The 13,689-nt window shown below is 42.4% G+C and overlaps 1 protein-coding gene across 2 annotated transcripts in view; it reads left to right on the forward strand.

Moving 5' to 3' along the window:
* Window positions 1-13,689, forward strand: part of ADAM10 (ADAM metallopeptidase domain 10) — a 271,656-nt gene that overhangs the window by 242,704 nt on the left and 15,263 nt on the right. For both annotated transcript variants that reach the window (XM_075345727.1, XM_075345728.1), the window contains exons 12-14: window positions 1,558-1,741; window positions 4,364-4,472; window positions 6,162-6,382. In XM_075345727.1, coding sequence (XP_075201842.1) covers window positions 1,558-1,741; window positions 4,364-4,472; window positions 6,162-6,382 — 514 coding nt within the window. The remainder of the gene's footprint in view (window positions 1-1,557; window positions 1,742-4,363; window positions 4,473-6,161; window positions 6,383-13,689) is intronic.

Below are 13,689 nucleotides of genomic sequence, written 5' to 3' on the forward strand. Positions count from 1 at the left end.
AGGACTGTTAGGCATGGCATTCTTCATTCATTATACATTCTGATTGCTTTTGTGTTGTGAAATGAATTTTTATTTTAATCAAAAATATTGCTTTATTCCAAAACACAGTTTATTATAAATCACTGATATTACGTTTTAATTCTAAAGCCATGAGTGCATCGGGAAAAGAAAATGCACTCATACCTTCTAAATTGTTTGTGCTAAATCCTTTAGTTGCCTCACATACATTTCACAATTGCAAAGTTGTAATTTTCTATTTGATTCCTGTGATTTAATTTGGTACTAAAGCTGAAGGCTGTGCATGTTGCTTTTCATTTTGTAAGATATGATTAAACACACACTACTCTTAAACTACGATTAAAGGGTTACTCTGGGGAGATAAAAAAAAGATTCTAATGGCCCTGCCCTCATAAACTATAAAGATGAGATCCATAATGCTGTTCCTGTACCCGCAATTCAGTGTGACGCTGGAGCTGCTCTTTAGTGCTTCCCCTGCCTTCTGGGACATTACATCATGTCAGCGTGGCCTGCTCCTTGTTGTTGGTAACAGTCAGCTGACTGTTACCAACAACAAGGAGCAGGCCACGCTGACATGATGTAATAATATAATAATATTATTATAATAGCTGCTTCCCTACAGTCCTAGATCAGGGAATAGGCCACGTATCTGCTACGCCACCATATATATGATGTAATGTCCCAGAAGGAAGGGGGAGTTGCTCCAGCAGGCACTGTGAATTACAGGTACAGTTAGGGTGAGTAAGAACACTATGGATCTCATCGTTCTAGTTAGAGGGCATGGCCATTATAATAATTTTTTTTTTCTCCCTGGAGTACCTCTTTTATTTTCTAAAACATTGTGTCTGTTTTCAGTCAGTCTCATATATCCATGGAGTAATATGAATTGGAGGGTTATTCTCATCTCCAAGATCCTTGTCCCAATATGTAGCAGGTGTCATAATAATATTAGCACAAACTTCCGATAATAAATTTAATATAGTTCTTCTGATATAACCATGTCTCTTACCTCATGTGCTGGGCATTGCATCTTAGGTATCCACGGATACGTCCACTCATAGTTGGTCAAGGTGGTAACCATGGATACCTAAGCTGTAATGCCCTGCACATGAGGTAGAAGACATTACTATATCAGGAGAACTATTCTTCATTTTTAATTGGAGAAATTTACTAATCTTTATTATTATTATTATTATTATTATTATTATTATTATTATTATTATTATTATTACATATTGGGAATACCCCTTAAATTATATTCCTTCCCTAATCTTTTCTGTGTGCAACCTAATCTGACCAAATCAAGCAAAACTATAGTGTAAATGGTTTGGGAGTGACGGTGATACGGATGGAGTGTGTGAGACAATAGAAGCACTGCGTAGTATTATTCTCATGTATGTTCTGTATATGTATGCATTGCACATGAAATAGTCATTTCTATTGAATTTATTAATATTTTACACTATACTTCAAAGGCATAAACCGACCTGTCATCAGGTAATTGTGGCCTTTATGTAATATCTACCCAATGTGTTTCAGTCCCAGTCAGGGTCCCTGCTGTACAGCACAATGCGTTTTCAAAGACAGTGCTCAGAAATGTCGTGATGAATCAGACTGTGCAAAGGTGGGAACCTGCAATGGTGGTTCTGCACAATGTCCTCCATCTGAGCCTCGAGAAAACTTGACCGAGTGTAACCGTGAAACCCAAGTCTGCATCAACGGGGTAAATATCAGATAAATCCACATCTTCTTTTTTTTTTATTTATTTTTTTTTATATATATATAAAGATCAGTAGTTAAAAGGTTATTTGCAAGTTTGTAACTTCTCCCCTATCTATGGGATAACTTTCTGATCACTTGGGTTTCAACTGCTGGGAACACCATTGATCCCTATAACCAGGGTGCTGAAGAGCTTTGCGTGACTGAAGCGGTGGTCGATCATGTTCACTTCTGCTCTTTTTATTCTTGTGGGAATGTGAAAGATAGCACAACTATCGGCTATCTCCAGTTGTCCCATTAATAATGAATGGAGGGGGAGTGTCTGCATGCTCGTCATCATCTATTCACTCTGGACACTTTAGTGCCGTGGTTATGGGGTTCAGAGGGGTTCCCATAGGTTTGACCCCCAGTGATGGGAAAGTTATTCCCAATCCATGCGTTAAGGGTTAACTTTCAAACTTGAGAATACCCCTTAAGGAAACCCTCTGGATGAAAAACTGATACCATCTGCTGCCTTGGGCAGGATCTAAGGGAGCAGAGTATGAAATGGGCAGATGTAGTGCACCAGGGAGAAAATCCTTTTGTTACTCTCTGCCTCTTTAGACTATGTACAAGGCAATGACAGTGTATTGGTTTTGACTGAAGTATTTCTTTTGATCTTTTCCTAGTTTTGCTTTATTTACATATTAAAGAGGTAGTTGACTACAAAGTAAAGTGGCCACATTGATGTAAAGCTGTGACAGGAGGCTTTTTCTAAATACCTTCTGTTGTACGTTTTGCCTGTGAGCGGCACTATGGCACTATCTTTGTCCGCTTATCCCCATCACATGACCTGGGCTGCAGTGACCTCTGATGTCCGGTGATATCGCTCAAACCTCCAGAACTGGAAGTTGACACTGCATCACCAAAGCGGGGCCCAGTCTCCAAGAATGACTGGGCTGTGGGCAGTGTTTTGCCGCTCGTCATAGCCCAGCATCTTGCACGTTCTCTCTGTGTGATGTCCGGTGAAACTCCGTCCACTGCCCTGTCACTCACGAACACTGGGTCCTGCATTGGTTGTGACGATGTGTCCCTCCCCAACCCCCGGCCTATATTCATGTACTCCTTGCCATATAGGGTCATGTAGGTTGCTTGGCTGTCTTTGTTCTTCTCAGCTGGGGGTGACTCCAATAGACAGGCCTGTGGGAGACAATGGAGCCATGAGCTTCTGGAGACTTCTCCATACATAGCCACTACTCAAAAGTGGGTGTGAACCCTTCCCATCCCGGGGGGTGTATCTAAGGGGAGGTGGGGAGATTCAACCACATGTTTTCAGTTAATTGATGCTTTGCTGGCTGAAAGCCGAGGATCTGTGCTGAGAGCAGATCCTGGTGCCTGTGTATGGACTATGGGACATTGAAGATTAGCTGCTATGTGGGATTATGTTGTACCAGTCACACTACTGGATTTAAGGAACTCGTATAAGGACTGTTGTTGCATTTTCCTTGGTGTCTGATTGCTGGGTAGCGCCCCCAGATATGCTTTCTTTGTGTGGACTCTAAAGAACCATTTGGATATTGGATGTTTTATGCTTCCTGCCTCAATAAAATTTGTTGGATTGTTCATCGGCCTGGTGTCCCTGCCTGCTCTGTCGCATACCCCGTCACAAACTCGGTGATGCTGGGTCAACTTCCAATTTTGCAAGTTGACGTCACATCACCGGACAATATTGGTCACTGCAGCCCGGGTCATGTGATGGAGGTTGAGCGGACAGTGATGGCGTCGCTCAGAGGCTGAATGGACAACTGAAGGTATTTAGAAAAAGCCTTCTGTCACAGCTTTACTTCGATGAGGCCACTATATTTTGTAGTGGACCACCCCTTTAAGTAATTTTGTAATTCCTTTGCTTTGTTCTGTCTCGATGCTTGTATTGTATCTCACAGCTGCAATTGCGGAGTCCATATAATGCAGTTAGCGTTTGCTCTGATTAGGAGTACAGTTCCTCTTGTAAAGACTGCACTTCCCAGCATGGAGCTCGACATTAGCTCTGAGTGCTATGAATATAACGCAGGATCAGTACCAGATATATGTAATCTTTATGTGAACATTTTTTTATTTATAGGCTAAACCTATAATCTGTGGTCTTGTGGCTGGGGAAGGAGTAACATGAGTCCCCTTTGCTGGTGATTGTTCTGGATCCGCCAGTTACACCCACAACGGTCTAACATTTATTCTGTTTAAACTGGCGTATTCCTTCAACAATCATAAATCAGAACATCCCATTACTGTGTCTTCACACTTTTATATAGAAGCGATGTTGGGCCGAACGCCATTATTATAAAGTAATTACCAATATTCTGTCTCCAGTGAGTGCCAAGAAAGCTGCTCCTCGTGTCTCAAGTCATGAGACATATATTTCAAGCTTCTGTTCTGCAGTCCCTTTATTATATTCCATTCCGTTCACTTTAGCAGTCTGTTTCTCTTAGTTTTGCATTGTATTCAATCTACGGCTTTTTACTTATATAAAGCATACATATGTAAATGCTAAACTACCCAGGGTAAACCCAGAATGCTAACCGGAAAGATTTTTTAACCCCAAATCTTAGATATTAATGTTATATCTGTCTTCTTTCTGCTTGTCGCTCAGCAATGTGCAGGATCGATCTGTGAGAAGTATGGATTGGAAGAGTGTACATGTGCCAGCACCGATGGCAAAGACGATAAGGAGCTGTGCCACGTTTGCTGTATGGAAAGATGTGAGTATTTACAATCAATCAGATTTTTAAAGGGGTTATCTGATATAGAATTTATATTTCAGGCATGGATGTGCTGAAAATGAAAAATAGTGGTTTGCTTGCCTTCCAGTGCCCCCGCAGATCCTGCACAGGCCAGTCCTGATTAGAATCAGCTTTGGGATCAATGCCTTGTCCGTTCAGAAGTGAGACTACCACTGCAGTCTGTGATTGGCTGCAGAGGTCTGGTGGCTCTGAGCAGCACATTATCAGAAATTATATGATCGTACACTCTTTTAGTCAATTCATGCTTTTGAACAGAACAGGCATCTAAAAAATATTTCCACATTGGACAAACCTTTTTAACGATTTTCCAAATCTTCATTCCTGGGATTGTAAGATCTCCGTTTAGTAGATTACCTTGCCTCTCGTGCGTTACTGGCAGAATGTTTTTTTATTACTGAAACTCTAAAAGGGTTTACTTGTCTGTAAGTGTCATATAGTGACCCCAAAGCAACAAGAACCAGCAAGTCCCTCTTTGTATGAATATCATGGCCATATTCTTTGTAAGGGACATTATAGTTGGCTGGACAGGTTTTGCACGTGCACTAAGCATTTTTATACTTGCTGGTTATTCTTTGCATTTTTTCTAGATTAGTCGAATCAATAGAGGTTTACTGACTCAGTTCAACAATAATTTACAAACGGAAGCCACCACTGTTATCTTTCTGAAGTTTTCTTTAAAAACAATAGAAGTACACCTGCATCTGAAAGACGCCATGTGCACATACCCTAACTCTTCTGTCCACGATTTCTGCACAAATGATGGATAACTAGAAATGACAAGTTGGCAATCTCCAAACAAGACAAGGACCTGATGTCGGTTAATGCGATTAAGCTTTTGGCCTCGATTCATCAAGACCTGTGTTGTTCATGCCGTTCTTGACGAGGAGGTGTATTGGAGTCACATGTTCCCAATTCATTAAAGGGAAACTGTCACCAGGATTTTACCAACTAATCTGAGAGCAACATAACGTAGGGGCAGAGATCCTGATTCCAGCAATGTGCCACTTTCTAGGTTGCTTAGTGTAGTTTTGATGAAATCATTATTGAATCAGCAGTAGAATATCATTAGAGGACTACTGTGTGCTGGTAGTCCAGCATATTCATGAACTCTGTATAACTGTATAAGATCTACAGCAGAGAAAACATTGATTTTATCACAATTACAGCAAACTGCTCAGTAAGTGACACATCACTGGAATTAGGATCTCGGGCTCTACATTATGCTGCTCTCAGATGGGGGAGCAAAAACCTGGTGACAGCTTCCTTTTAAGAGACATATGCTTATTACTCAGTCAGGAGTGTCGGACATGTAGCATGCACCTCACCACAAATTCTACTTCCATCACTGCTAGAGTAAGATTTGTGACATAGTGAATGCTGTCGCTCGTCATGAATTTGACGAGGGGCAGTCACCACACCCCGTCGCGCCCCAGCTCTGCTTATCTTGTAAGAACTGGGCAAAAAGGACATGAGAACACCAAATATCACAACATTTTAGCTCTGCCTCCAGTTGCACCAAAGCTTTTCCAGTTCCAGAATACTGGAGTAAAGGTTTTGATGGATCGGGTTCTTGATGACTATAAAATAATATACATTGCATTATATTTACTGATGCACTACTAATGGCTAATCTGCCTCTGCTTGCAGTGAAGCCTCACACGTGTGCCAGTACTGGGTCGGATGTATGGAGAGCCTACTTCAAAGGGAAAACAATTACTCTGCAGCCTGGGTCACCTTGCAATGAGTTTAAAGGATACTGCGATGTGTTCATGCGATGTCGATTGGTTGATGCTGATGGACCACTAGCAAGGTTAAAGAAGGCGATTTTCAACCCAGAGCTGTATGAGAACATTGCCGAATGGATTGTGGTACGTATCAAATTAGAAATACTACATTGTTTTTACGATTTTCTGATTTATTTATATATTTTTATGTCCAGGTTAACATTAGCATATACTTTGCTTACAAATGCCATTTAATTTACACATTTTCAAGTCCCTCTTGGTGTGTTCCTGGCAATTCCTTATTATTTTTCACTACGTGGCATCAATACGGGAAAGTACATCACTTAAAGGGTTTTTTTTTTAGTTTATGAATAAAGGCTTGCGCTAAGGAAAAATAAAAAAAAATGTGTGTTATTCACCCACCAGTGATGTCTCTGCCACTGCCCTTTGTCCCTCTTGCCAGGCGGCAGCCTTGACATCACTACTACATCGCACATGGCTACTGCAGACTATTACTGTTTTTTTTGCAGCTGGTGATTACATTGGCAGCAGCATCACCACCGGGGCCAGTGATTGGCTGCAGTGGTCAAAGCATTGTAGTAGTTTTACATTGCTTCTACTGTCAACAGAAATCGAAAACTACGTTGGAGACATCAGCCGCCTTTAGATTGTTAGGCAACATTGATGTTCTATCCTGATACTCGCATGATTTTCTAGTAACGGATAGCTATAGAAATGGGTTTCTGAAGAAGCATCACATTACATGCAAAACAGTTAATGTTATGGCCCATTGTTTTAGTGTTTCATTTATTTTACCCACTTTTATATATTACCATTAGAGTTGAGCGAGTACCTAACTATTCATACTTGCTATGGTCATAAAGAGTACTGTCTAATACTCGCTTATTTGTTCTGAATAGCGTGTGCAATGCAAGTCAGTGGGGAATACTTGCAATGTAACGAGTAACCCAAATGCCGTACTATACGTGCGAGTAGCAAATAGTGCGGAATTCGGGTTACTCGTTACTTTGCGAGTTTTCCCCATTGACTTGCATTGCACACACTATTCGGAATGAATATGCGAGTATTAGACAGTTCTTGTTATGAGTATAGCGAGTACTAATAGTTAGGTACTCGCTCAACTCTACTCACCATTAATTCCATAGCGCTATATAGACATCATCATCACTGTCCCCATTGGGGCTCACAATCTAAATTCAGTATGCCTTTGGAGCGTGGGAGGTATCCAGAGGAAACCCACACAAATATGGGGATAACATAGACTCCTTGCAGGTTTCCTCGGTGGGATTTGAACCCAGGACCCCAGCCCTGCAGTACTGCAATGGTAACCACTGAGCCACTGTGCGGCCCCTACAGTTAAATGTTGTGAGAAGCATTCAGTAAACATGCTGTTTTGTTTTTGCCCCTATACTTCTAGAATTACCTTTGATAAGGGGAAAATGTTTTTGAGGCTGCTTTCTATGACATGCCCTTCTGTCTGTCCTATAAGATCATTTATTTCATTGTTGTTCCAGTCGCACCCTGTCTACTAAAGGGTACCTAAAGTTCCCAAAATTTTGGTTGAATTCAAACTCTTAGAAAGCTTGTTCACACTGTGGCAATTGCACTGGCAAAAAGCTAGAGAAAAAATTGAGCATATACCCTTTAGTAAGTAAATCATTAACAGTAATAGTACATGTAAGTAACAGAGAGTTCTTTGATAACTATTTTGATTTAACACCCCCCCACACACACAAAATCCATCCCATCATGACAAAATGTACGCAATCGGGGCAGTGCTAGTTGGTCTCTGATATTATAACTTTACTGTAGGCCCAGTGCACACGCTGCAGTTTTTGACACCGTTTTTTTTTAAATCTGCATCAAAATCTGCATGCCTCTTCTGAAGCCAGCAAAGTCTATGGGATCTTAGATTTGCTGTGCACACGGTGCATGTTGTTTTCCATGTTGTTTTCCATGTGGTTTTGGTGCAGATTTTGATGTAGAAAAAATCTGCAGCATGTGAATTATTGGTCAGGTTTAGCAGAGTTTTTTTCACCCATTGACTTCAATTCATTGACTTTCTTGATGGCCAAAAAAAAAACGCGTCAACACCAGTTTTGACATTGCTTTTTGCCACAAATTTCTGCACCGTGTGCACATTGCCTAAGGGTTTCCACTGTAGAAAACTGACAATTCCCCAAAAAGGGCTTTTGGGAAAGGGGGTTTTTAAGCAGAGACTTTTAAGGATATGTTAGCAGATCATTAACCTTGTGTTCTCATTTGCTTTCTGAGATCACGTTTTTTTCTTCTCCCGCTGCTGTTCTGGTCTGTAAGCCATTTTTCTAAATCCTGACTTAAAGCCAGATTGCCATGTATCAAACATCTGTGAGAGATGTGTACTATCATTTTTTTTAACTGATAGTTATGTGTCCCTGAGCTGCTGTATCTAAAGCCTATTACTTTATTTCCTTCTGCTGATTTTGTAAATCTGTTAGCGTTTGCGTAGATCATAGAACTGTACTGTACTGTACTGTACGATCTGTAGGAGGAGGTTGTAGACGAATAAGATGCACCATTTTTAGCATTGAGCAAGGTGTAAGCGAGCAGTAATTCAGATGTAACATATACTCCTAGCTCTGAGAATTACTTACTGAAGCATTGCAGTTTTTTCTATGTACAGCGCTTTCACGTTGCTGTTATACCCTGATGTTCACATATTAACTGAGAGATACTGTAACACTGGGTGCGAGAGAACACCCAGAGAGCAGAACACCGCAAAGGGTAAACCAGAAAAGAAATACAACGGAAGGCCCTGGCAATAGAGAGAAGGAAGAGGGGGTCACCTCCTAACATTCACCTGAGTCTGATCTCTGTACTCTCTAATCTCCCTAGACTCATGTCCTCCCCTCTTGCACCGTCACGTGCCTAGGCCATTGCTGGCCCTGAACTTACTTTGATTAGTATGAAGGCCAGCGAGACACTAGTATCACTACTGCAATAAAGCAACATGAGGAAGGTAAGACAAATGAGTGGGGAAAGACTCAACAAATAGCACTCCTCAGCTTCTCCAGCAAGATACTTCTCAGCTGCAACAGAAATGAACATCTCAGCTTCTTTAGAGACTGGCTTCTGCAAAGTGGTCAGTGTAGAAGAACTATAACCAGCATGGTGTCAAGTCAGGAATAGGTAAAGATAGCTGAAGGGAGTAATAAGATCCAGCAGCTGTGATTAAGGCTGTGAGTAATGAGTAATCTCCGCCAAAAGGGAAAGGGTCCTTAACCTCTTCTGCATCAAATGAAAGTAAATCCACTCCAATACAAGATAAGTCAAGTGGTCTCCACAGAGAATCGGCGGTCGATTAAGCATTGAGACCTCTTGATCCCAGATCCCTAGGAGGGACGATGCGGATACTACACACACTTGTGACAAATACACACCTTAAACAGTTTATACATTACATGGGAAAGCTTGTCATGGCCTGCAGTGTATGTTATTGTATTATCCTACAATTAGATATTGTGAAAAACATTCAATATAAATGCTGTTTTGTCTTTGCCTTGATACTTCTAGAATTAGCGTTCAGTGGGAAATGTTTATTTTCATTCTCCTTTCTATCACTTTCCCTGTATTTGTCATATATTAGATGATTTCTGCCATTGTTGTATAAACCAGTTCTATTAAGGTACTTAAACTTAAAGAAAAGAAAAAAAAAAAAAAAAAAAAAGCAATGTGTCAGACTCTTAAAACGTTGGGCAGTGTGAAAATGGAAAACCCCTTTAAAGCTTTTAGGCAATATAACTCTCTTCTTCCTAGTTCTTCCAACACTATAGGTATAAAATAATAAAATAGAGATGTGGGCCTTTTGTTGGCTTAAAGGGAACCTGTCACCAGTTTTTCGGCCTATAAGCTGCGGCCACCACTAGTGGACACTTATATACAACATGTGTATAACATAAAAATCACTTTATAATACTCACCCAAATGGTTGCTGCAGTGGATTCTAGTCAGATGGGCGTCTCTTTTGTCCAGTGCCAGCGCCTCCTCTTTCGACCATCTTTGTCGTCCTTTTTCTGTAGCCGCGGTGCATGACGTGTCCTTCGTCATCAACACTCGCCGGGATTGAGGTCCTGCGCAGGCGCACTTTTATCTGCCCTGAGTAGGGCAGATCAAAGTATTGTAGTGCGCCTGCGCGGGACCGGCAGCGAGTGTGTATGACGTAGGATGCTTCATACACAAAGTCTTCAGAAGGAGGTCAAAGATGGCCGAAAGAGGAGGCGCCGGCACCGGAGACTCCCATCTGACTAAAATCCTCTGCAGTCACCGTTAGGTGAGTATTATAAATTATCTTTTACGTTCTACACAGTGGCCTGGGCTCTTATATACAGCATGTTAGAATGCTGTATACAAGAGCCCACTGGTGGTGGCCACAGCTTATAGGCTGAAAAACTGGTGACAGGTTCCCTTTAAGATGGCAGATGGAACATCTCATTTGTATATTGTAATTTTCCCTATTATATTGAGTAATCCAGGATAGTATCTCAGCACATTGATGAATCTGTGCCTGACAGTATAGAGACAAAACTTTTACCCCAGAAAAGTTGCCACATTCGTGCACAGAGTAAAGATGAGCAAAAATGTTGATCATTTTTTATTCTTCTTGCTATGCCCCCCTGAATGAGTTTTATTAATACCATAGTTCCTGAGTTTGTTACACCAGAAATGATTCTATTCCAGTACAAACGCTAACTGGTTTAGCTGTAAGAAAACTGTCCAATCAGCATAATGAATTAAACCTGGAATGATTAGAGGAGATTGCTCTTGCGTAGTTTGGTTTGGATACTCACGGAAAGGTTCAGCAGAGGAAACTGCGTTATGTGGGAGCATGGCCTTAGGCTATGTGTCCACGGTAGAATGTACCTGCGGATTTTTCTGCATGAAAATCCGCGACTTTCGCGGCAAATCCGCACCTTATTTTTGCCACGGATTTACCGCAAATTTGCCGCAGATTTTGATGCGGATTTTTTTTTTTTCCCATTCTATACCCAAAATCCGCAACAATAATTGACATGCTGCAGATTTTTCCGGATCAAAATCCGCGGCAAATCCGCCGCGGAAAAATCCGCAGCATGGACACAGCATTTCCAAAATGCCATTGAAATGGCTTGGAAGTGCCGCAGCTGCAGATTTTCGGAAAATCCGCGGCAAATCCGCGGAAAAATCCGCAGCGTGGGCACATAGCCTTATGCCGCTTAGGTCATATTAGATCCGATTTGTTCAGGGTTGTGTGGTTATTTGCCTATCACCTATACATGGTAAATATTAGGTAAAGAATACTGCATTTTAATGTGTCTTTAGCATGTCTGGGCAAAGAGGCATACTGCTATAGTGGTTTATTTTAGTTTTGTTATTTTTATCCCCCCTCCCAGCCCTCAAAATAATTTCAGGTTGTTTTTCAATGGATTTTTACATTATAGGTTGGTTGAAGTGCTTACATGGCCTTCAATACTGTGCTAGATAAGTATATACTGACCTTTTAAGGCTAATGTCTATAGCAGGGGTCTCAAACTCGGCTGGGTGTATGGGCTGCACAGAGGAAAAAAATAATTTGGGGGGCCGCATTCTTTGCAGGACAAAGTGACATTTTTATTGGTACCATATATATTTTTTTACACACCTTTGGATGACTGATTTTCAACATTTTTCACTTGTTTATTATAACAAATGTGCACATTCTTTGGTTAAATCTAAAAAAAAAAAAAAAATTGATAAAGAAAAGTCATGCCTTATTTTGTTTTTTTGGTTTTTTTTTACATTTTATCCCTTTCTTGTAACTAATAGTGTTACAATTATCACTATATAGAAATTTTGGCCAACATCTTTTAGTAATGTTCCCTATCCTATAGTAATGTGCCCACCTTGTCCCCATCCAATAGTATTATGCCCTCCTTGTAATGTCCCCATCCTATAGTCATGTGCCCACCTTGTTCCCATCCTGTAGTCATGTGCCCACCTTGTCCCCATCCTATAGTCATGTGCCCACCTTGTCCCCATCCTATAGTAATGTGCCCACCTTGTCCCCATCCTATAGTCATGTGCCCACCTTGTTCCCATCCTATAGTAATGTGCCCACCTTGTCCCCATCCTATAGTAATGTGCCCACCTTGTCCCCATCCTATAGTCATGTGCCCACCTTGTCCCCATCCTATAAACATGTGCCCACCTTGTCCCCATCCTATAGTCATGTGCCCACCTTGTCCCTATTCTATAGTCATGTGCCCACCTTATCCCTATTCTATAGTCATGTGCCCACCTTATCCCCATGCTATAGTCATGTGCCCACCTTGTCCCCATCCTATAGTCATGTGCCCACCTTGTCCCCATTCTATAGTCATGTGCCCACCTTGTCCCTATTCTATAGACATGTGCCCACCTTGTCCCTATTCTATAGACATGTGCCCACCTTGTCACTATTCTATAGTAATGTGCCCATCCTGTAGTAATGGGTGGTGGGGGCAGTGGCGGCGGCGGGTGAAAGGTGATAATTTACCGATCGCTCTCGGGTTCCACCCACAGATTCCTGAGTGAAGCTGAGGGGGCGGTCTCTGGCCCCAGATCCACAGTGATTGGACAGATCAGTCACAAGGCCGGTCTCTCCAATCAGAGCTGGGGGCGGGTGAAACAGAGGTCACCCAGCTCCAGCCAATGATCGGTGCTACAGCTGCACTGATCAGGGCTGGATTTCAATGTTACAGCCATTTTCAATGGCTAAAACATTACAGTGGCTGTGATTGGCTGACGAACGCCGCACAGCCAATCAAAGCCTCCGTAGGTCCGGGGAGGAGACACCACCCCTCCTGAGGTCCCCTCCTCCCCGAATCTAAGGTATTTGCTATTTGCAATGCAAACCGCAATCGCAGCCACCGGGGCTGCGATTTCGCCATGATGTACTGGGTATGTCATGGATCCTTAAGTACCAGGGAGCCATAACGTACCCAGTACGTCATAGGTCGCTAAGGGGTTAATGTGCCGTCATTCACATACACAAAAAATAAAAAACCACCATTCTTCTCACCTGTCCCACGTTCCCTCGGCTCCTCATCTCTGCTTCTTGCTGTCTGTAGGCCGTGCCCCCGGTGACTATCGCGGCCGGTGCAGGGGCCGCAGCCCCTGGCAGCGATTTATGTCAGATCAGATGGTTGTTTTGCCGGCGCTGCGCGCGCACAGTCCTTGCCTCTGAGAACGCAGCGCCGGCAAAACACTCATCTAACAAAGTGCAGACAGTGGCTGCGGCTCCTGCACCGGCCGCGATAGTGACCAGGGAAACGGGCCTGGGGGCCACACGAAGCAGCCTGATGGGCCGCATGCGGCCCGCGGGCCGCGTGTTCGAGACCCCTGGTCTATAGGATCCTCCCAACTCTCCCCAGCAGATAACATTGAGGGAGAGAAGG

This window comes from Anomaloglossus baeobatrachus, chromosome 4 (assembly GCF_048569485.1).
Source record: "Anomaloglossus baeobatrachus isolate aAnoBae1 chromosome 4, aAnoBae1.hap1, whole genome shotgun sequence".
Taxonomy (NCBI): Eukaryota; Metazoa; Chordata; class Amphibia; order Anura; family Aromobatidae; genus Anomaloglossus; species Anomaloglossus baeobatrachus.